This window comes from Aythya fuligula, chromosome 23, assembly GCF_009819795.1.
Source record: "Aythya fuligula isolate bAytFul2 chromosome 23, bAytFul2.pri, whole genome shotgun sequence".
Taxonomy (NCBI): domain Eukaryota; kingdom Metazoa; phylum Chordata; class Aves; order Anseriformes; family Anatidae; genus Aythya; species Aythya fuligula.
Genome location: NC_045581.1, coordinates 203,322 through 228,109, shown reverse-complemented (window position 1 = coordinate 228,109; position 24,788 = coordinate 203,322). Strand labels below are relative to the sequence as shown.

The 24,788-nt window shown below is 45.3% G+C and overlaps 2 protein-coding genes across 2 annotated transcripts in view; both read left to right on the top strand.

Moving 5' to 3' along the window:
* The first annotated feature begins 1,481 nt into the window (after positions 1-1,481).
* Positions 1,482-2,618, top strand: HTR1D (5-hydroxytryptamine receptor 1D). The gene has a single exon (XM_032202367.1). The coding sequence runs from the start codon at positions 1,482-1,484 to the stop codon at positions 2,616-2,618; it is 1,137 nt and encodes a 378-aa protein (XP_032058258.1).
* Positions 2,619-16,246: 13,628 nt separating this feature from the next.
* Positions 16,247-24,788, top strand: part of LUZP1 (leucine zipper protein 1) — a 44,625-nt gene continuing 36,083 nt past the window's right edge. The window contains exon 1 of the mRNA XM_032202096.1: positions 16,247-16,336. The gene's annotated coding sequence lies outside the window, so the exon portion shown is untranslated. The remainder of the gene's footprint in view (positions 16,337-24,788) is intronic.

Below are 24,788 nucleotides of genomic sequence, written 5' to 3'. Positions count from 1 at the left end.
CTAAAAATAAATCTGACTGACAGAAGGTGGATATTTAAAAAAACCAAACAAAACAAACAAACAAGCAACAACAAACACACAAAACCAGAAAGTATTGTATATTATGATAGGACTCAGGAGCTTGAGGGAGGCTGTTTGGCATGTTAGTGTTTCATGTAGAATATACGATGCTCTTGCTCCATAGATTCCTAACCAAGTGAATCTCAGTTCTCTGTCAGATGCTGTGAAGCTGCACTAGTTATGGTTGTTAGAGGCATTTTACATCCATGGTTGGGAGGAAGCCAGCCTGATGGTTATGTTCTTGAAGAAGTTCAGCATCTCTGCTAATAGCCTTCGGATCATGCTTCAAAGCTGTTCATGATCCATATTCAGGATTTCTTTCAAGAAAGTGTGGGTTAGTATAATGTAAGTGACATTCTTGTACTTGTGAGTGGGTCTGACTGAAAGATCTCAAGGAAATCTGTCTTAGAATGTTCTCTTAAGGTCTGTAAAGATTTCAGGTTACATTAAGTGAATCTAAAGAAACGTATGGAAAGCCTGTGGTTTGTATACGTAGATACCTCAACTTCCACAAATCCTGTATCACCATTTTGGACTAAAACATTGACTTTCTTTCTCCAGATCCCCTTAATCAGCCATATTCTTCCTCTTTTGAGGGAATCACCACAAGTCATTACAATCATTCACCATGTGTGCATGATCAGGAACATCTCAGTACTTGGAACATTCTTTGAGCTTCAGCGCCAATGCATTGAATTCTGGTAACCAACACCTGACTTCAGCATTTGAAGACTGAATGTGTGTTGAAAAGAAAATCAGAATGGTCTGGAGGAATAAATGAAAACAGACCCTTGCACTGTTTAGAAACAGGTCCCAATTTACAAACCTAGCAGAAATTATGTTTACAGCAGGAATCCAGACAGCGTTGTATTATATCTTGAGTGCTCTACCAGTAGAGTCCTTTATAAATATCAAAAGCCTGACATTCAGATATTAAGAGTGGAAGAGAAAATATTCTTGAGGATAGCTTTGTCCCCAACGCTAGGGCATCAATTACATGCCAGACATTTTTGTTTCAGCCTCCACTTTTCAATATTGATTCATGCAGCTTTGTAGAAGAAAAGTTCAGAGAGAAGGTGCAAAGTTCATAATGAATGACTTTGCCTTCATATACATAGAAATTTCAAGATGAAAATGAAAAACGCTTGAATTTCAACTTACAGTACTTCTTGTATTAAACAGCAGAATCATGTTTGGATGATTATGTTAACATTTTGCTTTAACAATAGCATCACATAAGATGAGATGGAAAATCTGCCTTAAGAGAGTACCTTGTCTACTGTGCAATCTGATGTTTTCAACAAGTTAATATTTCTTCAGTGTTGGACGCAAGTATGAAAAGTTCTATTTCAGCAAAAAGGTGAGCATTTTTCTTCATTGTCCCAGAAAGATTACATTGGAAAGTGAAATCAGTACAGAGGATGACTCAGTATAACCTTTCATCAGAGTTCTCTCTCCAGAGCTCAGCAAATAAGTCATTAAATTTTACTGAAACACCACTGGCTTTGGATGAAAGGACACTGTTAGGGCTGAAGATATCCCTGTCAGTCCTTCTGTCTGTCATAACTTTGGCAACGATCCTTGCAAATGTTTTTGTTGTTATTACAATTTTTATGACTAGAAAGCTCCACACACCTGCAAATTACCTCATTGGCTCCTTGGCAGTGACTGATCTTTTAGTGTCTGTTCTAGTGATGCCCATCAGTATTGCTTACACTGTCACCCACACGTGGGCCTTTGGCCAAGTGTTGTGTGATATCTGGTTATCGTCAGATATCACATGCTGCACAGCCTCAATCCTACATCTCTGTGTTATTGCACTGGACAGATACTGGGCTATCACAGATGCTTTGGAATATGCCAAACGCCGGACTGCTGGCCGAGCAGTGCTCATGATTGCTGTGGTCTGGATGATATCTATTAGTATTTCTGTGCCACCATTTTTCTGGAGGCAAGTGAAAGCTCATGAAGAAATTGCAAAATGTACAGTGAACACAGATCAAATTTCCTACACAATTTATTCCACCTGTGGAGCTTTCTACATCCCAACTGTGCTTCTCCTAATCTTGTATGGTAGAATTTATGTAGCAGCTCGATCAAGGATTCTGAAGCCACCATCATTATATGGGAAACGATTTACTACTGCACACCTGATTACTGGCTCTGCTGGGTCTTCCCTCTGCTCCATTAATGCTGGCCTTCATGAAGGGCATTCCCATTCAAGTGGATCCCCAATACTTATCAATCATGTTAAAATAAAACTTACAGATAGTATCCTTGAAAGGAAAAGAATTTCTGCTGCAAGAGAAAGGAAAGCCACCAAAACGTTAGGCATTATTCTGGGAGCTTTCATTTTCTGCTGGCTGCCATTTTTTGTCATGTCTCTTGTCCTACCAATCTGTCAGGATGCATGTTGGTTTCATCCCATCCTACTGGACTTTTTTACATGGTTAGGTTACTTAAACTCATTAATCAATCCAGTCATTTATACAGCTTTTAATGAAGAATTTAAACAGGCTTTCCAAAAACTAATACATTTCAAAAAGTGCTCGTCTTGATTCTCTCCTATTGTGTTACTGACTCTTGTACAATCTTGCAGCCTCCCGTGAGATTTTCTGTGCTTTGATTCCTAGGGTATAGAGCAGTAACTGCCATCTCTGCTGCCCTGTGCTGTGCATGTAGCTGGGAACTTCTTGCCAATTTGCTTCTTTCTGTCTGGAATTCTGTGTATCATAAGAGAACTTTCGTCTCTCCAGTGATCATTTGTATATGTAAGATCAACATATGAAGTAAGGTTTGTAACAAATGAAAGACTGTGAATCAGAAAGCTGAGTTTTGTTGATGAGATGGCACATACTACCAAGTCTGGCATACCTTTCTAACCTGATGGGAGCAAAACATGTGCATATTTGCAGGACTTCAGTATTTCTGCTGTATATTATTAGCAATTTATGTAGACTGAGAAAGTTTCTGGAGAACAGGATCTGATGCCTATGTTTTCTATAGCATGTATCCTATCCATTTGAAATTGATAAAACCAGTAACTTTTTCAGAAAACATGTGACACAGCCTGGCTGTAAGCAGCAGGCACAAAGTCATAGCAAGTATGTAAGTTCTGTGGATACTTCACAAACATATTCATTGAAGCTACACTTCTGGTAAACTGCAGAAAGAAGACAGTTTATTTGAAAGCATTTTTACACATTTTATCATGAGTAGAATAGCCAGTGCAGAAATACTACAAAATAAATAGCATGAAGATTATTGAAAATTACCTTGATTTTATGTCTTTTTTTTTTTTCTTTTTTTCTTTTTTCTTTTTTTTTTCCCTACACCCGATCTGAAACAAGAAAATATGTTTAGTACCAGTGTAGAATGACTGGGATATCAGAATGGAACCAGAAGTCTTACTACTTAGTTCTAGTACATATTTATTCCATACACACAGAAAAACAAAGCAGCGCTAATTCAGCAAAGAAAGCTGAACATTACTGTGTCTAATCCATGGGCACGCAGACTCCTTTAGGGAGCAACTAAGTGCTTAGGAGTGAGACAATAAAAACCTACTTTTGTAAGTCTTCGTGAGAATTGAAAATCTTCAAATGATATGTAGAAAATGTGAAACCCTGGGAAAACATTAAAAGATGTGGGCAACTGAAGACTGAAGTGTTTAGATAGGTAAAGGACAACTGCTAAGAGGAAGGAAATAATCAGTTCTCCATATTCATAGAAAGTAAGACAAGAAGACAGGGACGTAGAAGGGAGAGAATTAAGTGAAATGTCAAGAAAAACTTACTTATAAATTAATGTTGTTGGACTAGATATGAAGTCACTATTTCAGTAAGTCTTTGAGAACTTGCCATATAAACTTCTGTCAGAAATCATGATGTCAGGATTCTCCTCTGGGGCAGTGGAAGTGGAGTAGGTCCCCTGTAACTTCTCTGTCTCTAGGATCATTTCCTGTTTTTGGAAGGTGGGAAGCTGGCACATGGAGGATTGCTCCAGGTCTTGGTTGAAGTCTCAGAAAGGACATCACACTAAGTGCTGCAGCCCATGTTTCATTAACCTTTTTAGCGTCACTGATCATGTTATAGCAGAAATACCATGCTCATAATGCATATCAGTAGCATGCATTGCTTTGAAATAATTATCCCATCATCCTTCTGATAGCTGTTCCAATTCTCAGTCTGATCAAATTCAACTCCATCATCCACTGTCTTAGCCATCCCAACACACTCCACCACAGGCCACATCTATCAAAGCAATTCAGCCTCTCCTTTGCATTTCTTTCACAGCCTTTTTCTTGGTGGTGCCTCAGATGAGAACTGCACCATACAGTAACGTAGTGGAACAACCCACATACTGCAGGATCAGGCAGTACAGTTATGTAGATGGCAGAATTACAGTCCTCTCTAGTTACACACAAAGCGTTTAATTGCCACCCTGCTTGGAAGAGCCTTTCCATTTGGCATTAACACAGCAAGACAAGATTCATTTTAACATGACCCAGCAATGTTGCCAGCAGTGGCTAACCCCCAGAACAAAGAGCACCTTGGAAAGTTTCCTGCAGTCATATAAGTACTACTATGAGAATGTCTGTGATATGACATCCCCTCGTTCCCTCAGGAGTCCTTTCCAGTCTCCCACAATGATAGTCACAGCCTGAAGTGTGTATAATCCCAGAAGTCACAGTATCAGACTGTGTAGACTTTTTTTTTGCTCTACAGGAAAAGGTTTCCTGTCATGAAGACACTGCTTATTTGTGTAACTATTAAACTTCCCCTCCTCTTCCACAGATGCCCTTCCTGTGTTGTCCATCCTGCCTGCATCGTGTGCTTTCTGGATGGTTGTGTTCAATCTGGCACAGTCTTGTGGACACAGAGAGAGCAGAAAATACCAGGAGATGTACAGAAAGTGAAGTACACAGCTTTAACTGCATAAACTTACCTGTTTTACAGCTTGAAAACAAAACAAAACAAAAATAAAATCAAACAACAACCACAACAAAAGATACTACTAGGGCAAGAGGATAAAAGGTAAATCAAGAGTCAGGGTCAGAGCTGGAAGCCAGAGTGAAGGTCTTGGTTCCTTAGGGACTTCAAGGAGAGAGTCAAATATGTTTTTTCAGCAGCCCATCTCACAATCCAGCCAGCATAATCCTGACATGTCCTGCTTTATACCAGCATCTGCTGAGAGCTACAGGCTTGGCTTGCCACAGAATAGAATAGAATAGAATAGAATAGAATAGAATAGAATAGAATAGAATAGAATAGAATAGAACAGAATCAGTTCAGTTGGAAGGGACCTACAAAGATCATCTGGTCCAACTGCCTGACCTCTTTAAGGCTAGCCAAAAGTTAAAGCATATTATTGAGGGCATTATTGAAATGTCTCCTGAACATTGCAAGGCATGGGGCACCAACCACCTCACTAGGAAGCCTGTTCCAGTGTTTGACCACACTCACAGTAATGAAATTTTTCCTCATGCCCAGTCTGAACATCTCCCGGTGCAGCTCTGTGCCATTCCCATGCATCCTGTGATCAGATCCCAGGGAGAAGAGACCGGCATCTCCCTCTGTGCTCCTCCTTCCCAGGGAGTTGCAGAGAGCAAGGAGGTCACCTCTTGGCCTCCTTTTCTCTAGACTAGATAACCCATGTGTCCTCAGCCTCTCCTCATGAGACATGCCTTCCAGCCCTTGTACCTCCTTTGTTGCCCTCCTCTAGTTGCTTTCAAGGACCTTAACATCCTATTTCTATTCTGGATCCCAGAACTGTGTAAAATATTCAAGGTGAGGCCACACCAATGCTAGCTGTAACAGGAGAATCACCTCTTTTGACCAGCTGGCTATGCTGTGTTTAATGCACCCCAAAATCAGGTTTGCCCTCTTGACTGCCAGGGCACACTGCTGGCTCCCGTTAAGCCTGCTGTCAACCGGCACCCCCAGATCCCTTTCAGCTGAGCTGCTCTCCAGACACTCATCTCCTTATTTGTACCTGTATCTGTCCTCACGCCTCCCCAGGTGCAGCACCCATCATTTGCCTTTGTTGAACTTCATTCTGTTGATGATTGTTCAGTGCTCCAATCTACCTAGATCCCTGTGCAAGATGTCTTGTCCCTCTAGGGAGTCAACAGCACCTCTCAGGTTAGTATCACCAGCAAATTTACTAAGGATGCACTCCACTTCTGCATCCAGATCATTGATAAAAATGTTGAACAGGACTGGTCCTAGAATTGAACCTTGGGGAACACTGCTGGTGACCAGCTACCAGCCAGATGTAACATGATTGACTATGACTTTTTGAGCCCTACCATTGAGTCAGTTCATCACCCAGCATAGCATTACCCAGCTGTTTGTCTCACAGTTGGACAATTTGTCCAGAAGGATGCTGTGAGGGAAAGTATCAAAGACCTTACTAAAATCCTGGAAGATTACGTTCATCCTTTTCCCTTCATCCACCAAGTGGGTGACCTTATCATAAAAGGAGATCAAATTACTAAAAAATTACTATGCTTGGTTATTACCAAGCTTTGTTCTTCAAATGTCTTACAATCTTCTCCATAACTTTTTGAGGGACTGAGGTTTGACCAACAGGTCTGTAGTTTCCTGTGTCCATGAGAGGTCTTCTCTCATGCCCTTTTTGTTGGTGGTTGTAACACTGGCCAACTTACAGTCAGAAGGGACTTCCTCAGGCTCACCAGACCTTTGGTAAATTGCAGAAAAGGATCCAGCTATAACATCTGCTAACTCCTTCAATACTCTGGCATGAATGGCTGTCAGGCCCCGTGGAGTTATGAATGCTGAGCTGATAAAACAGTTCCCTTAGAATTTTGGTGACGACAGATGGAAAGTCACTGATCCCTCAGACATGGTCGTCCAACTCTGAGGACCGGACAGCCCAAGATCTGCCGTAACTATTAAATGCTGAGGCAAAAAGGCATTAAATACTTCCATTTTCTCCTCATCCTTAGCTGTTAGGTGACCATCTGCTTCAAATATCAGTCCATATTTTCCTTTGACCTCTTGCTGTTGACAAACTTGAAAAAGCCTTTTTTATTGTCTGATGACTTCATGTTCCCTAAGGCAGGGCTGCTTTCAGACTGGTCTCTTAAGAACAACTAATCCTGTTCCTACCTGATGTTCCAAGGCAGCATGCTAGCAGTGAGCCCTAAGGTCACAGTGTTCCTGAAAAAACTTGGCAGCAAAGCTGCCACTTGGTTGTCCAAGTAATGCTGAATTTTGGTCTGCATTTCACTGAGGGAGCATCTTCTACAGGGTCCTTCAGGTGTCCTGATACCTGGTTCTAAACTTGAAATCAAAGACTTGGAGTAGCTGATGCCAACATTTAATTAGAAATACTGATAGAGGCAACGATAGCAATTGTATCAGTCCTTGCTCAGATCTGAGGACACACAACACACTACCAGAGTAATTCACTTGGAAGGGACCTCTGGAGGTTGGTAATCTAAGGTCCTGCTCAAAGCAGGGCCAGTTGTGACATCAGACGAGGTTACTGAGGGTTTTTTTCAGCCTTCCAAGAAAGAGGATGTTGGGCATCTTTAGGTAACTTGTTTCAGTGCTTGACTGTCCTCACAGTGAAAAAGATTTTCCTTATATTGGAAGATTGTCCTTATATGGACTGGCAAGTTTCCAGCAGAGGGCCACCGAGATGATCAAGACACTGGAGCACCTCTCTTACAAGGAAAGGCGCAGAGAGCTGGGACTGTTCATCCTGGAGAAGAGGAAGGTTAGAGGAGATTTCATCAATGTGTAGAAGTACTTGAAGGGAGGGTGAAGAGGACAGAAAAGAGCCAGGAGCTACTGATATATTAGGAACCAATAGTGAAAAACCTGTTAAAGTCCTCAAAGTATGTTTCTCTAAAATGGTGACAGGGTTGATAGTCCAACTGAAGTGTCTCTATACTAATGCACATAGCTTTGGTAACAGACAGAAGAAGTTGGAAGCCTCTGTGCACTTAAAAAGCTATGACCTAATCACTATCACTGAAACATGGTGGGACACGAACCATATTGAATGTACACAAGACTATGGGACCCAACAAGATGCATCCCAGGGTCCTAAGGGAATTGGCTGATGTGGTTGCTAAACCATTCTCCACATCATGTTTGAAAAGTCCTAGCTGTCAGGAGAGGTCCCCAGTGACTAGAGTAAAGGGAGTACTGCATCCCTTTTTAAAAAGGGTCACAAGGAGGATCCTGGAAACTACCCACCATTAAGTCTCACCTTGGTGCCTAGTAAGATCATGGAACAGATCCTTCTGGATGTCATGCCAAAACATATGGAGGATAGGAAGGTGATTAGAGATAGACTATATGGCTTCACTAAGGGCAAATCGTGCCTGACTAATCCAGTGGCCTTCTATGATGGACTGACTACATCAGTGGACAAAGGAAGAGCTACTGATGTCATCTGCTTGGATTTCTGTAAGGCCTTTGATACAATTCTTCAGACTAAATCGGAGGGATATGGTTTTGATGGATGGATTGTTAGATGGACAAAGAAATGTGGCTGGATGTCTGTGCCCAGAGCAATAGTCATTGTCCAAGAGGAAATAAGTAATAAATAAGTGGTATCCCTCAAGGGTCCATGCTGGAACGAATACTATTCATTGATACTACATCAGTGATAGAGATAGTGAGATTGAGTGCATGCTCAGCAAATTTGCAGATGACACTAAGCTGAGTGATGCAGTTGATATTCTAGAGGGAAGAGATGCCAAGGGATGTCAGTGGGACCCTGACAGACTTGAGGAGTGGGCCTACGCAAAGCTCATGAAGTACAACAAGGCCAAGAGCAAAGTTCTACACCTGGGTCGGGGCAATCTTCAGTATCAATACAGACTAGATGATGAATTGATTGAGAGCAGTCCTGCAGAGAAGGACTTGGAGATACTGGTGGATGAAAAAATGGGTATGAACTGGCAATGTGTGATTGCAGCCCACAAAACTAACCATATCCTCGGCTACATAAAAAGAAGCATGGCCAGCAGGTTAACTGAGGTCATTCTCCTCCTCTGCTCTCTAGTGATACCTCACCTGTAGTATTGTTTCCAGATCTGGGGTCCCAATCCAAGCACATGGACCTGCTGGAGTGTGTCCAGAGGAGGGCCACAAAAATGATCAGGAGGCTGGCACACCTCTCATGAAGAAAGATTGAGAAAGTTTGGGTTGTTCAGCCTGCAGAAGATAGCTTAAATTAATTAAAGATCAATGAGAAATTGAAGCAGGGTACTTGGAAACCCATGTCTTAGGGAATCCTGCAAGAAGTCCTTGAAGAATGCAATTTCCTCTTCATCTTATCTCCTTGGTTTGGGAGGTATTATCTCTGCTTCCATACCAATGTTCTGAGCCTGCCCTTCATGAAGGACCCTTGTCTGTCCAAAGGTGTCTCCAGTGTTCAGAAGAGTACCTGGAACCTTCCTATCCAGCATCCTTCCCATAGCTGCTGGATCACAACCTGCTTGACTTTCCCCAGCCCCACAATAGTTTCCAGCCAGAAAATTTTATCCTCTTTGTACATACATGTATACAAGTCATGCTCAGAAGAGGGAAAGGAGAGCCAGACCTGGATAGGTCAGTACTTAGAACACACCTAGAAAGTAGAAGACCCAGGATCAAGTCTGTTCTCTAGTAAGTAGTAGATGGTTTTTATACACAACTGAATTGTTTCTAGAGATAAAACTGAACTTTGTCCTTTGGTATCAGGGGAGTGACATTGATGAAAAACAGACTTCCCAGAGAGTATTTTGGGAATACCTCACATCTACCCAATGTGAGGACTTCCATGAATCATAAAACCACAGATAATGGTCCTTTGAGAGGCTAGATGGTCTATTCACATTGCCTTATCTGGATCAACTATACTTTTGTTCTTCCCCTGTCTTGCCTACTTCCAACGATGAACAGAATGGCAAAATATTATAGAATATTTCCACTACATGATCCACTACTGTTCTTTGGGCAATTATAAGACACTGTGTAATTCAAGAGCAAATAAACTGTCCCCTTTCTTTGATTATAGGCTAGTTCAAAAAGGCATATGGTCCAATATTACACCATTGTCAATGCTGGTAAATATTTGGTATAATGCTTCAGGAATTCATATTTGGGAAAAAAATTATGTGGCACTAGCATAGGAAAACACTAACTAAGGATCATAAATGAAAGATAAATAACATCACATAGCTGAAAGGAGGAGGCTGTTATGTCAGAGATCAATGTCCATATTTACTGTGTCATTAATCGTCTGTGGATCACAGTCAAGAGAACACAAATGCATTTCAAAGAAGGCACATGAGAGTTGCGTGATTTCTAAGAGTCTCTCCAGTTAAACTCTGGTAATATTGAGCACAAAGGTAAAGTAAAACACTTTTTTTTTTTTTTTAATTTGTAGTTGTTCCAACAGATAGTTATTTCAATGACAAATTAGAATTTATTCAAAACAGAAGAATTAGATAAATAAAAGTCAAAGCATTATGTGTTCACTGCAGAACCCTGCAATTAGATTTCAGTGCAGAATATTTCAACAACTAAGGAAGAAGACATCTGTCTTTTTTTCAATTACCAGAACTTTCCCTAGGACCTTTCAAAAAATGATAAAAAGCAGTCTCGCAATGACATTAGCCAGCTTCCCTGGCACTCTAAAAGGCATCCTTCTGGTCTCATGTGTATGCCTAATTCAGCTGATATTTTTAAGATGTCTGCTCCAGGAAGGGGTGAATACCCCCTAAACTCAGTTGACTTTAATGACATTTCCACTGCCTAGGAAGAAAGACTGAAATGAGACTGAGTCTGTACTAGAGTTGTCTAACATATTCAGACAAACCTAGCTCTGAGTGCATGTAAATCCTGTTTATTACTGCCAACAGCAACCACTACCCATTATGCTGTTCTCCAGATATGTCAGATTCTGTCTTATGATGCTGGTGAAGACAGAGATGAAGAGCCTTGGTCTAAAGATGACATGGCATTGTCACTGTAATGCCACAGCATATGCTTTGTTACCAGGAGGAAGATGGTATGAACTGAATATGACATTGTCCTATTTCTGATGTTGCTGCTTGCTTCTCAGAGATCAGTACCTTTGTTGATGTACCTTGATATGGTTGTGGGCTGTCAGGGGACATCATGGTAGAATGTTGTAACTATAACAAAGGAGTCATAATAAGATGTTTCTTTTTTTTCTTTTTCTTTCCCCCCCCCCCCCCCCCCTCCCCCCCCCCACTTATCTGTGTTTATTCATATTCCTAAAGTCTGTCTGGCACCTAGTGTAGCCAAGGCTCCAGCTCTGTCAGAAGCTTTTAGAAGCCAATTCAATAAATATTGGGATCCTATCATGACCCTGATGTTAATACTTAAAGGTTGAAGCCCTGGAATCAAGTAATAATGTAAGAATTTCAACTGCCATTAAAAAAACTTCTTATCTTCCTTGCAGAGAACAGCAAAAAATTTTGTTTCGATGGATGCCACTGGCTCATAAACATGTGGGCTGATTCAACTCACTAAACTGGTGAAAAGTATTCACTTCTTGTTAATTTTCTGCCACTGTAATGAACAGAACAAATGCTAGAAGTGGTGCAACAGAAGCAGCACAGACTCAAAAGTAGTTTCAGGAGGACAGGACAGAACTGCATGTATCATCATTAGCAAGCTGTTAGATCAACTTACATACCTCATTTAAATTCACCATAGAAACAGCAAGTACAGAATAGAAAGAGCATCTGAAAAGTCACTTCAGGCCCTTCACAGACTAGGAGATGACTAGATATTTTTCATAGCTACAGAGAAATCTGTTACCCGTGAGCTTGTCTAGTCCCTTTTCCTACTCATACCTCTGGTGTTTGTGGCATCCTGTGGTCATGCATTTCTCATGCTATCAAGCAGTGTTTAAACTGCAAGAGCTACTTTTGTTTGTTTAAACCTGCTACACCCTTCTGTTGCCAGACATGCTGACAGTTTCTGTTGCTTCCCCATACTATTTGTGATTTTATGGGTGTTTATTATCTCCCCTCCACCCACCTCATTTCTGGTCACATTATTTACACTCTGCACCCTTTGGAATACACAACCTTTTCTGCCAAGTACTATAAGAAGAGGAAGCTGCCACACCACAGTGACTGTCTTTGAGATAAGAAAGAGACCCGGGGGAAAGAGATCGCTGCTTTTCTCTGCTATTCTTATCAACTCTGCTATTCATATCAAGCACACAAGCACAGTGAGCTTCTCCAGCCCACCCTAAACGCAGCACCAACAGCATAACCTCTGCTGTATTTCCTCCTCCCTTGCCCTGTGCCTCTGCATCCTCTTTCATCTTCCTGTTCCAGCCCATATGTAGCTTGCCCCACTGCTCGTTCCCTTTATTCTTCAGGTTGAGTTGGGCTCCCTGACTTTGTTCGTCTCCTCTGCCAATTTTTGGCAAAAGGCTGCCTCTGTTGCCAAACTTTGTCTCAGCACTACCCCACTCCAGCCCAGAGCCCAGATCTGCCTTCAGTGCTTCTTACATCCCCACTTGTCCCTTTCTGTCATTTCTGATGTTTCCATTGAATGCACTAAGTCCCCACAAATAAGAAAGGAAAAAAATTACTCCTTCCCCTCAGGACAGCTACAGCTTCCTTATTTCTCCTCATTTCCCTTAGGTCATGCATCACATTTCATTTTCTGTGAGAAAACTTTCTCTAACTCTACAACACAGCTTTTTTCGCCTGTGTATCTCCTCAGACAGCTGCAGCCCTGTTGCCGCATCCATGGTATTGTCAGCTGCAGCCATGCCACTTTCCACCACAGTGGGTAGGGTGACTCCCATGCTGATCCAGAGGTCTGACACACTGACATTCCCTGGTTTTCCAGTCACTGTTTCTTCCTCACACTGGAATCCCCACCTGGAAGCTGGTTCAGATACAGTATTGATATCTGAACCTTCCGGCTTCTTTGTTCTTCTTTATTTCTCCTTAGAGCTCAGCATGTTCCTCAGTATTTCCCTCACACCTCCCTTGACTGCCTCCCATCAGTCAAGCTGGGTAGTGAGGTCATTACACTCTGCCTTGTGCTTTCCTTCCAGCAGCAGTTCATTGTCCAAATACTGCTGACATATTGTGGCACAGGAGACTGAGAAGCGTTCTTCATAGTCCATAATGAGCATGACTGTGTAGATTGCATTAATCATAGAATCATTTAAGTTGGAAAAGATCTCTAGGATCATCAGGTCCAACCATTAACCTAGACTGTCATGTCTACCATGTCTGTAAGCACCACATCTACACGTCTTTCGAATACCTCTTGGGATGATGACTCAACTACTTCCCCAGGCAGTCCATTCCAATGCCTCACAACCCCTTCAGTGAAGAAATTTGTCCTAATATCCAACCTAAACTGCTCCAGTGCAACTTGAAGCCATTTTGTCTTGTCCTTTTGCTTGTTGCTTGGGAGAAGAGACTGGATGCATGATGAGGACTCACTAAGGCCTGGGGCACGGGCACAATAGCCATCTCTTGGCTTGAAAGGGTGGGTGCTGATTTCCCAAAACTCAAACCAGAATGCCAGTACTACCACTAGAAACCTGTCTTCCTCAGATACCCATCAATGGCTGCTAAGTAGCCTACCTGGGTGCCAGGAGTGATCCCAAACAGACCACTGCAGCCAACTGCTAACAACAAGCAGGTGCGATCCATACAGATGACACTGAAGGATACACCAAGGAGAGAGCCTACGGTGGGGAGACACATCTTATTTTCCGGCCCTTCCCTTCTCATCCTCTCCTGAATGTTGTCCCCCTCTATCCATCCCAACACCCAAACCTCCATAATGTTGAGGGCTGAACTGGGAACAAGCGTAGTAAATGCACACTGTCAGACCAATCACTCCCTTCTGCCCTAAAAAGATACCTCCACAGCATATCAGAGGTATGGGGTTTTGAGATCACTGACCTTGTCCTCCTGGAGACTGTGGTACAGGAGTCTCAACATCCCTGGTCAGTGCTACAACAGTGTTTTTATCCCTGGGCTCCAGGGGGGACTTCAAGAGCTGTGACTTAGCTGCCATTTCCAAAGCCTAACCTCTGCCACCCTGGGGAAACTCTTGATAGTGCTGCCAGGGGCCGTAAGGTGAGCTCTGGTCCTTTGGGATATGCTAGAATGATGAAGCATTTTGGTGAGTCTTCAGTAAGTATGAGCATTGCCAGCCAATTGTTGGGGGTGTCACCCCAGCTCTGCTGCGGGTCCCACTCACTACATGCAGCCTTCTCCACCTGGCATCCAAAATGATGGTGCTGAACTTGGTGGCAGAGATGGGCCCTTTGACTAGCCCTCGTCCCAGACTGGATCCCCCAGGCTTCTCCCACCAGTAAAGCACAGGAGCCAACAGGTGGCACGTTGTCAGGGAGCAGAAAGCACACATTTTTCACTTGTTTTTTGGTTTTTCCTTGTCCTGGGGGAGCAGTTCAGTTCACTAAATGGTTTTCCTGGTCATAAGGGCACACCATGAAATGTAAAAAAACCAATATAATTAAATGTCTTACGTGAATCTTTGTACTAACAAGATATATCATATCACTGTTGTGTTCTTGGTATTGCATTCCTGCAACTCCATGTGAACACACGCAATATTCTACCAGAGCTTTACAAGATGAATCACCTAGCACTTGAAGCATCTACCTTTGGCATTGCCTAAAATTTATTTGGAACAAATTGGAATATATATACATAATGTATTGTAATATATATACAGTATTGGACTATAGCTAGCATACCTACTAGCAAAAGGGGACAATGCATTATAAGATTTTCAAGTCTGCCTGTGGGCTGGAAGCACTCACCAGCTGCTGACCCGATCCTCCTTTGACCCAGCTGGGCAGTTTAGCCCAATGCTATACAAAGGCATGGATAGCTAGCGCTCTCAGTGTCCATCACCACACCACCCTCTAGGAAAAGCTCTGCATTACACTAGTCCTGGGGTTTTGCTTAATAGCAGAAAAATACTTTGAGCAGCTTTTCCCATTTGGTGCTGGAAGGTCTCTTGTCTCCAGCTCCATCTTAACATCTTTTGGTTGCACATACCTGTGGTGGTTTTACTCATCTGGGCAGCTGAGCTCCACCACAACTGCTCTCTCACTCCCCCTCCTCAAAGGGAAAGGGGAAGAAAATAAGATGAAAAGGCCTCAAGGGTTGAGATAAGGACAGGGAAATCACTCAACAATTATCCTCACGTGTCAAGCAGTCTCAGCATAGGGAGATTAAGGTATTTTATTGCCCATTACTAACAAGCTAGAGCAGTGAGAAACTAAAACATCTTCACACCATCAACCATGTTCTATGTCCTCCCCCTGTGCAGCGCAAGAGAACAGGGAATGGGAGCTGTGGTCAGTCTACAGCACTTCGTCTCCACCGCTCCTTCTCGGTCACTCTCTGCCCCTGCTCCCCGTGGGGTCCCTCCCACGGGATGCCGTCCTTCCCGAACTGATCCTGTGGGGGCTGCCCACAGGCAGCAACTCTTCAAGAACTGCTTCCACATGGCTCCGTACCACGGGGTCCATCCCCCAGAAGCAAACTGCTCCAGCACGGGTCCCCCCCAGGCAGCAGCTCCCCCCAGGCCCCCTCCTCCTGTGTGGGCTCCTCTCCAAGGGCTGCGGCTCTGGCCCGGGGCCTGCTCCTGCGGGGGCTCTCCGTGGGCCGCAGCCTCCTCCAGGCCACATCCACCTGCTCCAGCGGGGGCACTCAGATAAAGGCAGCTCCGGCCGCGGCCCCGGGACCGGCCGGGCGGGCAGCAGGGCCCGGCAGGCGCAGGGCCGCCCGGCTGCGCGAGGCCAGGCCCGACCCGGCAGCCCCACGCCCGGCTTTCCCCCAAAATGGCCGAAGCTCCCTCAGCGGCTTCTCCCAACCACGGGGAAAGCGAAGGAAACCGGAGGACCTGGGCCCAGGCGCCGGCGGAGGGCGCCGCGAGGCGGTGCCGCGGCCGGGCCGGGCGGCACGGAGCAGGAGCGGGGCCGAGGCCCAGGACCCCCGCCCCGCCCCGCCCGGCAGCGCCGCGCTCCCGCCCCTCGCCCTGCCGGCCCCGCTCCCCCCGCGGTGACGCCAGGCGCCGCCCGGTGCCGCGGCCCGCCTCTCATTGTCAGCGGCCGGACCCGCAGCCCGAGCCCGAGCCCCGCGGGCTGCGGCTGCCCGAGTCGTGGCGCGGCTGCCCCGGCCCGGGTCGGCCCGGCGGCTGCCCGAGCGGACCGAGCGCGCCGCGGGAGGAGGCCGAGCGCGGGCGCTCCCGCCGCCCAGGTAGGCAGAGGTGGGCGCCGCGGAGGGCCGCGGGCGGGCGGGTGCCGCGGCCCCGTCCGGAGCCCCGCGACGCCGCCGCCTCCGCCCGACCGGCGGGGTGGGGAGGAATTCGAGGCATCCGCTTTGTCTGCGCTGCCAGCAGACCGCCTTGCAGCAGCCCGCGCCGGGCGGGTGCCGCGGGACCGGGGTGCCCGCGGCGTGGCGGCGGCGAGACCCCGACCGCGGCGAGGCCGCGCTGCCGGGAGCGGCCAGGCCGGGCCTGCCCCGCCGCGCCGGGGCCTGGCGGGCTCCGGCACTGGCCCCGCGCCCGCGGCCCGCGGCAGTCACTCCGGGGAGCTCGGCGAGAGCGGTGCGGCGCCCCGCGGGGCTGCCCCGCCACCGGTGGGAGCCGCCCTCGGGCGGCTCGGGCTGTGCTCGGTCGCCTCCGAGGAATCTCCCGAGCTCCCGGACCGGCCGTTTACCCGGCGGCGGGTACGGAGCGGGGCCCGGGGCTGGCCGCGGGGTCGCGGCGCGGCCGGCCGGAAGGCACACGGCCTTTATGCCAGGCTGGAGCGCTGCGGGTACTCTGCAAAGGCGCGCAGAAATTCACCGACGGTTTGGAGATAACTAAATGCCTAATGCACGTCAAACACTCGGTGTAGGGTTCTCTCCTACGATTATCATGTAGTTGACCTTCTTGAGGTTTCTACACACTTAAGGCATGGGGTTCCTGTGAATAGCCATCAGCTTTTTTTTTTTTTTTTTTTTTTTTTTTTCTTTCTTTCTGCAACTATCTACTTGCTTTCCTGTCAGCTATTTATTTATCTGATTTTTTTCCCAGCCCATCCACTCTTATTTATGATGAATAATGTTCTCCCTGTTATGTGTGAGCTTCTCTGATGCTCTCTGCCTTTGTTAATCAGGTTAAGCCTTCTTTGCTGCCTTGTCTTGAGGGAATTCATTTATTTAACATCACAAAATTTCCTTTTTCTCCTCTTAAATTTACTCAAATACTGCAATTGGCTTTGCCAGGTGTCACAAGTTGTTGGTATGTAGAGCAAGTGAAGTAGCGGACCTTTGGTGGTTGTCTTTGATGACCACGCTTTCATTGCAAATTTGCATTTTATTTTCTAATGCTACACTTGAAGCCTTTAAACCAATCAAACCCAAGTTAAAGTGACCATACCAACTAGTCAGCACCTTCTGATTAGGTGCAGTTGGATTAGATTTTAATAGGTGCATAAATGCTATTAAAATTCTCCACAAAGTCACTGAAAATAGTGCTTGCAATTGCAGCATGCATTGAGGTTGTTTCTTATCAAGTCTCTGGCTGAACTGAGAGCTTCCTGGGCGGAATCTCTCCTAAGCGACAATGCATAGTGACGATAGTAAAAGGGGAAATATTTTACAACCCTGGAGTTTTCTTCGGCATTCAAGCTTTAGATAAAATGCAGTTACTTAGCATATGCCTACAGTCTTGTGGCAGAGACGTATTTCCTTGCCTACTGGATAATGAAGAGGGACAGTATTCCTCTGCATTTCTACTGCATGTGTGAGTACAAAACCAACAATTATGTGCTTTGGTTAGTTAATAAAAGCTTGTGGCCAGTCAATGTGTTTCAGTAGGCGCAGTGTGCTACATGGCCATTTCACATCGGTGGTACTTGCAGAAGCATAATTCCTCTATTGTGTTGGATCCACAGCAGTAAGGATGGCTGCACTGGCTCCAGTACTCAAACTCTTCCCAGTACTGATTAAGCTTGCTCATACAGCAGAAAAGGATCTGCTCTCTCTTCCTGTGTTTGCTGCCTGCCAAGCTGTTGAGCTGGACGGGCTCCCAGAAGGCTCCAAAAGGCCCTGGGGAGCACTGGCCATGCGTAGGGCTGCGAAGCAGAACCCTGCTCAGCTGTGGTGAGCACAGCCCCTGTCTGGGGTTGTGCCCTGGCAGCTGGGGCTGGTTGGGTCACCTAAGCCCCCTCTAACAGGCCAGGCCCTGGAAGTGGAGGAAAGCTTGCAAAACTGTTTGCTGTGTTTTTTTGGACATGTGGCTAAAAATTCCTGAGGGCAGGAGTAAATCAGGATAAGGAGATATAGAAGCATAGAATAACTTAAGAGTAGGCAGGTCCTTGGTAACTAACTTCCCTGCCTTTGTTCTGGTCCCAGTGGCCCTTCAGCCTCAGCTTTCCCTTAATCCTTTAAATGGTAAAATTTTCTTATTCCAGTTAAGGGCAAGCTGTCAGATTTCTACTTTATAGGAAGACAAAATATGTTATGGCAACATAGTCTCTTCGCCAGCTCCTCTGGCTTTCTCTGTGCTCTGAAAATTTGGCCCAACTGCAAATAAGCTACTGAGTTTATGTATTTAACATAAGTTAGTAAACGTAGACAAAAATAGATCTTCTTGCATAAAGAGTACTCTCACATCTGGCTGTGACCAGAGATGGTAATTAAAAACAAAACAAAAATAACAGTGTGCCTTACTAACAATTTAGGCCAAGTTATTTTGTTCTTTCGGATGAGCTTGTGATTAAATCTTTGAGCATGATCTAACCCTAGTATTGTACACAGGTACTCTGAGATTGTGCTCATCCTCTGTGAAGCCATTCCTTCCCACCAAGGGCAGCGGTCAGCAAGGAAACAAATGAGACATGCCTTATTATTTTCAGAAGTTTTTCAAAAAGTCTGGTTGGTGTAACTGAGCCAAATCACAAAATGGAACAATTTTGATGCAAATATTAAGCTCAAATGAAGCAAATAATCTTGTTTAGGACACCATTTGCTTTGGAAGATTGACATGATGATCAGGAGCGGCAGCATGTTTTGCACTAACTACTGCAATGCAAGTCATGGGAACTCTTAAAACATATTGGAAGGAGAGCACTTGTCTAAAACCATTGTAAGGTCTTTTTTCTTAGGTTACATTTGGATTTGTGTATGTGATACAGAAAGCATGCATTTTGAAATACTTGGTGACAGCTGATGAGCAAGTGTTGCTTGCAATTACTTCTTCCATCTCTGGTGCTCTGCTTCACCTTTTGATGCTATTATTCCCTTTGTTTTTCACAGTCTATGTTTTTTGAGGTTTTTGAGTACTTTAACTTGATCTCTTCTACTGTCAGTGGTCACCAAAGGTGTGGGATTCACTGCACTTATCCCAGACTCAGCTGCTTGCCTGGGTGAACAGCCAAAGGCAGACTTCTCCATCTGGTGACTGAGGTCAACTATTGCAGACACTGGATGGTCAGTCATATGTCTAGATTTGGGGACTTGGAGTTAGTGACAGATTCATTTTGATGGAAAAACCCATGAGCGACTGATACCTGTGTGTACTGTTCCAGTGGAATTGGTGGGATTTGTGTTGTCTCAGCAGCCTGAAAATTGGAGTGCATGAAGCATGGCATTGAATTTTAGCCAACAAAATGTGCCAGCTTAGGTCTTACCCTTTTTGTGTCTCTGTAGGTTTTGACAGCGATGTTTCCCTGTAGGGGCCCTCATCTCAACAGATAAGGGGTTGTAAGGCACAGTTCAGTTCTATGTTCTTTAACCCTCAAGCAGGGTGGAGTAAGATAGGCAAGGCTGTTTGTTGCACCTAAGTGCACTGGCAGTAGACACAGGAGCACAAACACCATACACTAGCAGTTTCTATTTCCTTCTTGGTAAAACATTGCTGAGACTATTTTGGTGCTTGCTCATAGGGGTTGTACAGCAAATCTAGTGTTTATGTTACTGAACTTTTGAGATTCTCGTAGAAACATGATACAGAAAGTTGAATGCACTGTTATAATGAAGGGTTGAAAAGATGGAGGATTTTTAGAAAGTTTAAATTAGTTTAAATATGATACTCAGCCTGCTATGCAGCTTTTTGCCGTGAGTATTGTGTCTGTAGCAGTGAGAGCTGGATGAGTTGTGCCAGCAGTGGAACCCATTAGGATCCATACCAGTAGCCCAGGGAATGAAATGGAGCATTTGCTTAGGAACAAGGTTGCCAAAATACACTGCTATAAAATATAGGGAGACATCAGCTGCTAAGTTTGTTTCTGTGTGACAAACAAATGGGAGCTGATGCTCGCTGCTGTAACTTGGAGGAGACAATGGGACTTTTACATTTTCTCCAGTCACAGTTTGGGGAAATGCTAGGTCAGTGCAGGTGGACATGGTGGTTGAAGGAGGTGGGTTTGCCTTTCCCCTTCCTCTGGCAGCTTTCTCCTCTGGGTGCTCTTTCCAGTTCTCCCCCAGCTGGTGCAGTGTACAGTGGATCTGGTGAAAGTTAATTAGCTGCCCCCAAGCCCCTTTAACCCTACGTACTTCTGTCCTAGCCAAGGACACTTGTATGGCTGGAGTGGGGCAGCATGGGGGTAGAAGGCACAAGTAGTGCCAGGCACAGGGCAGGCCTGTCTAAAAATGACTGAATCATCAGTGTGAGGATCTGTTCTGATCCACACTGTGAGATCAGTTTTGCAATGTTAATGTTCCCTGTTTGTATTAAGTATTGCCACGTGCATGCCCCTGTTTGCATCTGCACCATCACTTTGCTTTTGTGGTGACTTTGGACACTCTGTGTCTGGGAAGCTGCAGCTCACACAAAGCGCTGTCCACACTTGAGCATCAGTAGTGCAGACTTCACATTTAGAGCACTATAGTGGAAAAGTTACTGTAGTTAAGTCCAAACAATTTTGGCCCTGTGTGCCAGAGCATGTATCTTGTGCAAGGGGAAGGCTTCCCTCTGCTGCTCCCCGTCCCACTGTGACTCGACACCGGCTGTTCTGTGCTGCCTCCTCCCAGTGCTGCCCAGCCTCAGGGAGCTGGGAGTCCGCAGCATGGCTGTGCTCAGTGACAGCCCTCATTCCTCCCTTCAAGGCAGAAGCAGGCTGGCTGCCTGGTGCTGCAGGCAAGTCCTGCTTCTCACATGCAGTGCTCTGGGATGAAAAGGACCTGTGCTCCCTCACCACCCTCTCGCAATCTGCCCTGGCTTGGGGAGGAATGTGTGGTGGTTTTGCCTCCTTCATGTCATGAAGGGAAAGTGTAGGCTTTGATGATTTTTATCTGTTCTGTGTGTACTGGCCACTGAGTGTAAACATAGTTCTGAATTTACCTAGCTAATTGGTTTTTAAATCACAGATGAAGTCATAGTTTGACCTCCTATATAACCCGGGTATTAGACCTCACTTAGTTTCAAATTGACTCGTTCACCTAGCCATTTTTGAGGTTTGCAATTTTAAATTGCAAACTTGATGGTTCTCTGAGAGGTGGTTGGTGAATATAAATATGACTTTTTGCAGTGAAAGCCCTTGTTTCTTTGTTGGATTTGTGATCGCTTGCTCAGAAGGAAAGGGACAGATTTCTTTCAGACACCCTGCAAACACCATTGTGGATGAGACCAGACAGATCCTTGAGTGTGTGCTGCCTGTCTCTGAAAGAGCAGAGCAGCAGGAGGAGGAAATGAGAACTGAGGCTTTCTTAGCCCTGGTTAAGAATGAACTTTGGTGGTTAATATTACAAAGCCCCTGAAGCTTGAGGCTTATGTGTCAGGCTGCACAGTAGGAGAGAAAAGCTTCTGCTTCTGTAGGAGGTGATGTGAGAGGGTTACCCAACCTGTGTCACAGCATAGCAGTCATCCTGCCAGGCAGCTGAGGGAGGCTCCCATGGCTGCAGCATGGCACCTCTCCTGCTCTGGGAACCCACGGACAATGTGCAGGTCAGCCCAGCACTTGCATATAATGGTACAGGAGTAGGCAGCAGCAAGTGCGCTGAATTGGAAATACAAGTGCCATAGTAGGAAAGGTGGAATAGAGGCTAGCAAGAAAACATTGACACTGTGTGTCAATATCACCTGTGTCAATAGTTTTCAAGTTTGTGTTTCAGTCTCTGGGCATTTTATCTGTACTCTAGATGGTAGCTTCATCCTAAGCTGAAAACATGCCTTTCTACATGACTAGCTAAAATGAACATAAGCTCAAGCAGGTCTTTACCCATTTGTCTTTACCCCAGCTATTTCACTTAACACATTTTGCTCTGTTATAGTATGCAATCCAGATGCTTGCAAAAGGGTAAAACTGTTCACGTTTCTGCAGCAGTGTAGCACTCCTTGGCATTGTCAGCTCTTTCACATTGTGCCTGCATGCAGCGCAACATTATACAGCTGGGAATGACAGATTTTGCTGCAGTGCTGCAACCTCGTTACATGTTGAAGCAGCATCTGTCAGATTTTGTTTTCATATTTGCTCTCAAAATTGTTTTTATATAAATTGCTTTTATATGTGTTATCCGGGCTTTAAACTACTGCACTGGATTGTGGCTTCCCTGCTGGGTGACTTTGAAAATCACAGGCTACGTTTCTAAAGCTGAAAGGAGGCTGCAGAAGCTCTAAGCTTATGCTGATCATCTGATTCCGCTGCAGTACTTTCAGCTGCTTGTGCCTTTGAGGTGTCTGTGCCTCACCTGGGAGTGCGGTGGGTTACCTTAAAGGGAAAATCTGATGAAACTGTTTCAAGAACTTGTTGTTACATGTGATATCTTGGTGGAATTTACCAGAATAGAAAGGAGATTCCTGACCTAGGATCTGGAACAGAGCTGAAAAAAAACATTAATTCCTCAGGTAGTGTGAATCATTTGGAAATACGTTTGTTTTTACTGGAGAACAACGATTCCTGTATGATGATAAGTAACTATTAGTACTGCATTGTGGTAAGAATTTTAACTGAGAGCAGTTGGGAAATCCTAATGGAGCTTCTCACTCTATTGTTTGTATCACATCCTGTATATCTATTGTTTGGGATTGTTTTTAGTGTTGTTGAATGTGCTGTTGAAGTCTTAACGTAAAGGTATCCTATATAACATGTGGATGTTGAAGTTTCTCTGAGATTTGGCTATAGAATGTGATACAGTATCTGTAGAAGCTCTTAAATTCTTTTGATGTTGCATTTAAGTAGTTGTGTTTTTGTTTTTTTTTTTGCATTGAGCAGAGTAATGACTGGCACAGTTTGGAACAGGGCATTTCTTTTTATCTGAAACAAATTGTCAGAGATGCTGTGCAGGAGAGAGTGAGTGCAAAATGATCATCAGTGATTTGGAAAAGCTATGAAACTGAGTTTTTGAAGGTGAATGCAGAAGCAATGCTATAACCTGCTGGGGAGGCAGGGGGGACCATTCTCCTGCAGTGACTGAAAGCTGAGCTCTTCGGATGCTGCAGAGTGCAGACAGCAAAGGTGAGCTCCAGACAGCTGGGTTAGGGATAGATGTAAGGTTGGCTTTAGGCACAGGCATGGTAAAATAGCTACTGCTGTGTGCAGAAAAAAACAGTCATACCCTGTTGTCTGCTTTGGCTGTTCTGTAGTCCTGGAAAGCCTTGCTGTCATTGGGAATGGGTTGTCTCCGGGGTGGGACAACAGGTCCTCCCAGCATCAGCAGCAAGGCACCTTGGCTGCAGCACAATGCTCCTTGAGCCTGGGTCATCTTCCCCACATCCCCCAGAGCAGTGGTGGCAGCCAGCCCTGTCCTGCAGCACCCTTTCCCTAGCTGTCTTAGGGAAACAGGAACTTGCTCCCAAGCCACTACCCACAGATCCATACCATTCACCTTTCAGTTTTGCCTCCATTGTCTATGGTTCAAGCTTGTTTCACTAGAAAGGCTTGAGATCTCTGTCCTGCATGCCTTTGGTGGCTGCTGTGACTGCTGGAGTGTGTGTGGCTCAGCATGGTCCTTCCCTCTGAACCTGTCTGTGCTGTGTGTAAGCTGGCAGGGGCACACAGGCTGTCTGCAAAAGAGCCCCTGGACAGGAGTCAGTAAAGCCTGGGCAGTGCAGTTGTGAGGGCTGAGCGTGTGCTGGGCTGCATGAGCAACAGCACAGCTGACAGGCAGAGAAGGACGGTTGTTCTCTGCTCAGTGCTGGCGAGATGGTGTCTGAAGAGTCATGTCCTGGGTCTGAAGTGTCCAGTCAGGGAGTGTTGCTGATATAGCTGGGGAGCTCGAGGACTTGGTGTGGGAGGTGAGGAAGTGATGTTCCTGGAAGAGGCGAGATGGAGTGTCTGATCCCCTTCCTCCTGGTGTGGGTTGTGGAGAAGAAATGGTTGAGCTCATGTCAGTGGTGTGCAGTGAAAGGATGAGAGACAAGGAATGGAGATTGGTCAAACACAGGACAGGGTCCCAGGGGTTGTGGTGTCCCAGTCCTTGAAGATTTTCGCAACTTGATGGAGACCTGGACAACTTGCTGCACCTTTTGATGCAGCCCCCTTTGGAGCAGGAGCTGGACTAATCTCTGTGGTACTTGGAATTAAGTTCATCACCTTAGTGGCAACCTACATGAGACACAATATGTAGATTTCCCATTTCTTCCCTCCTTGGTAGAAAGGAACAGCACTGGGCAGGAAGCTGTGTGGTCCTGTCTCAGCACAGCCAAGCCTGTTCTTCCTTCCTCTGAAACATCCTTCCTTCCTTCAGTCCAGAGAGTACAAGGGGGAAAAAGACACAAAAATAA

What these genes read in the sequence shown, in the direction of transcription:
- HTR1D (XM_032202367.1), top strand. Translation starts at nt 1,482, where the DNA reads ATGACTCAGTATAACCTTTCATCAGAGTTCTCTCTCCAGAGCTCAGCA.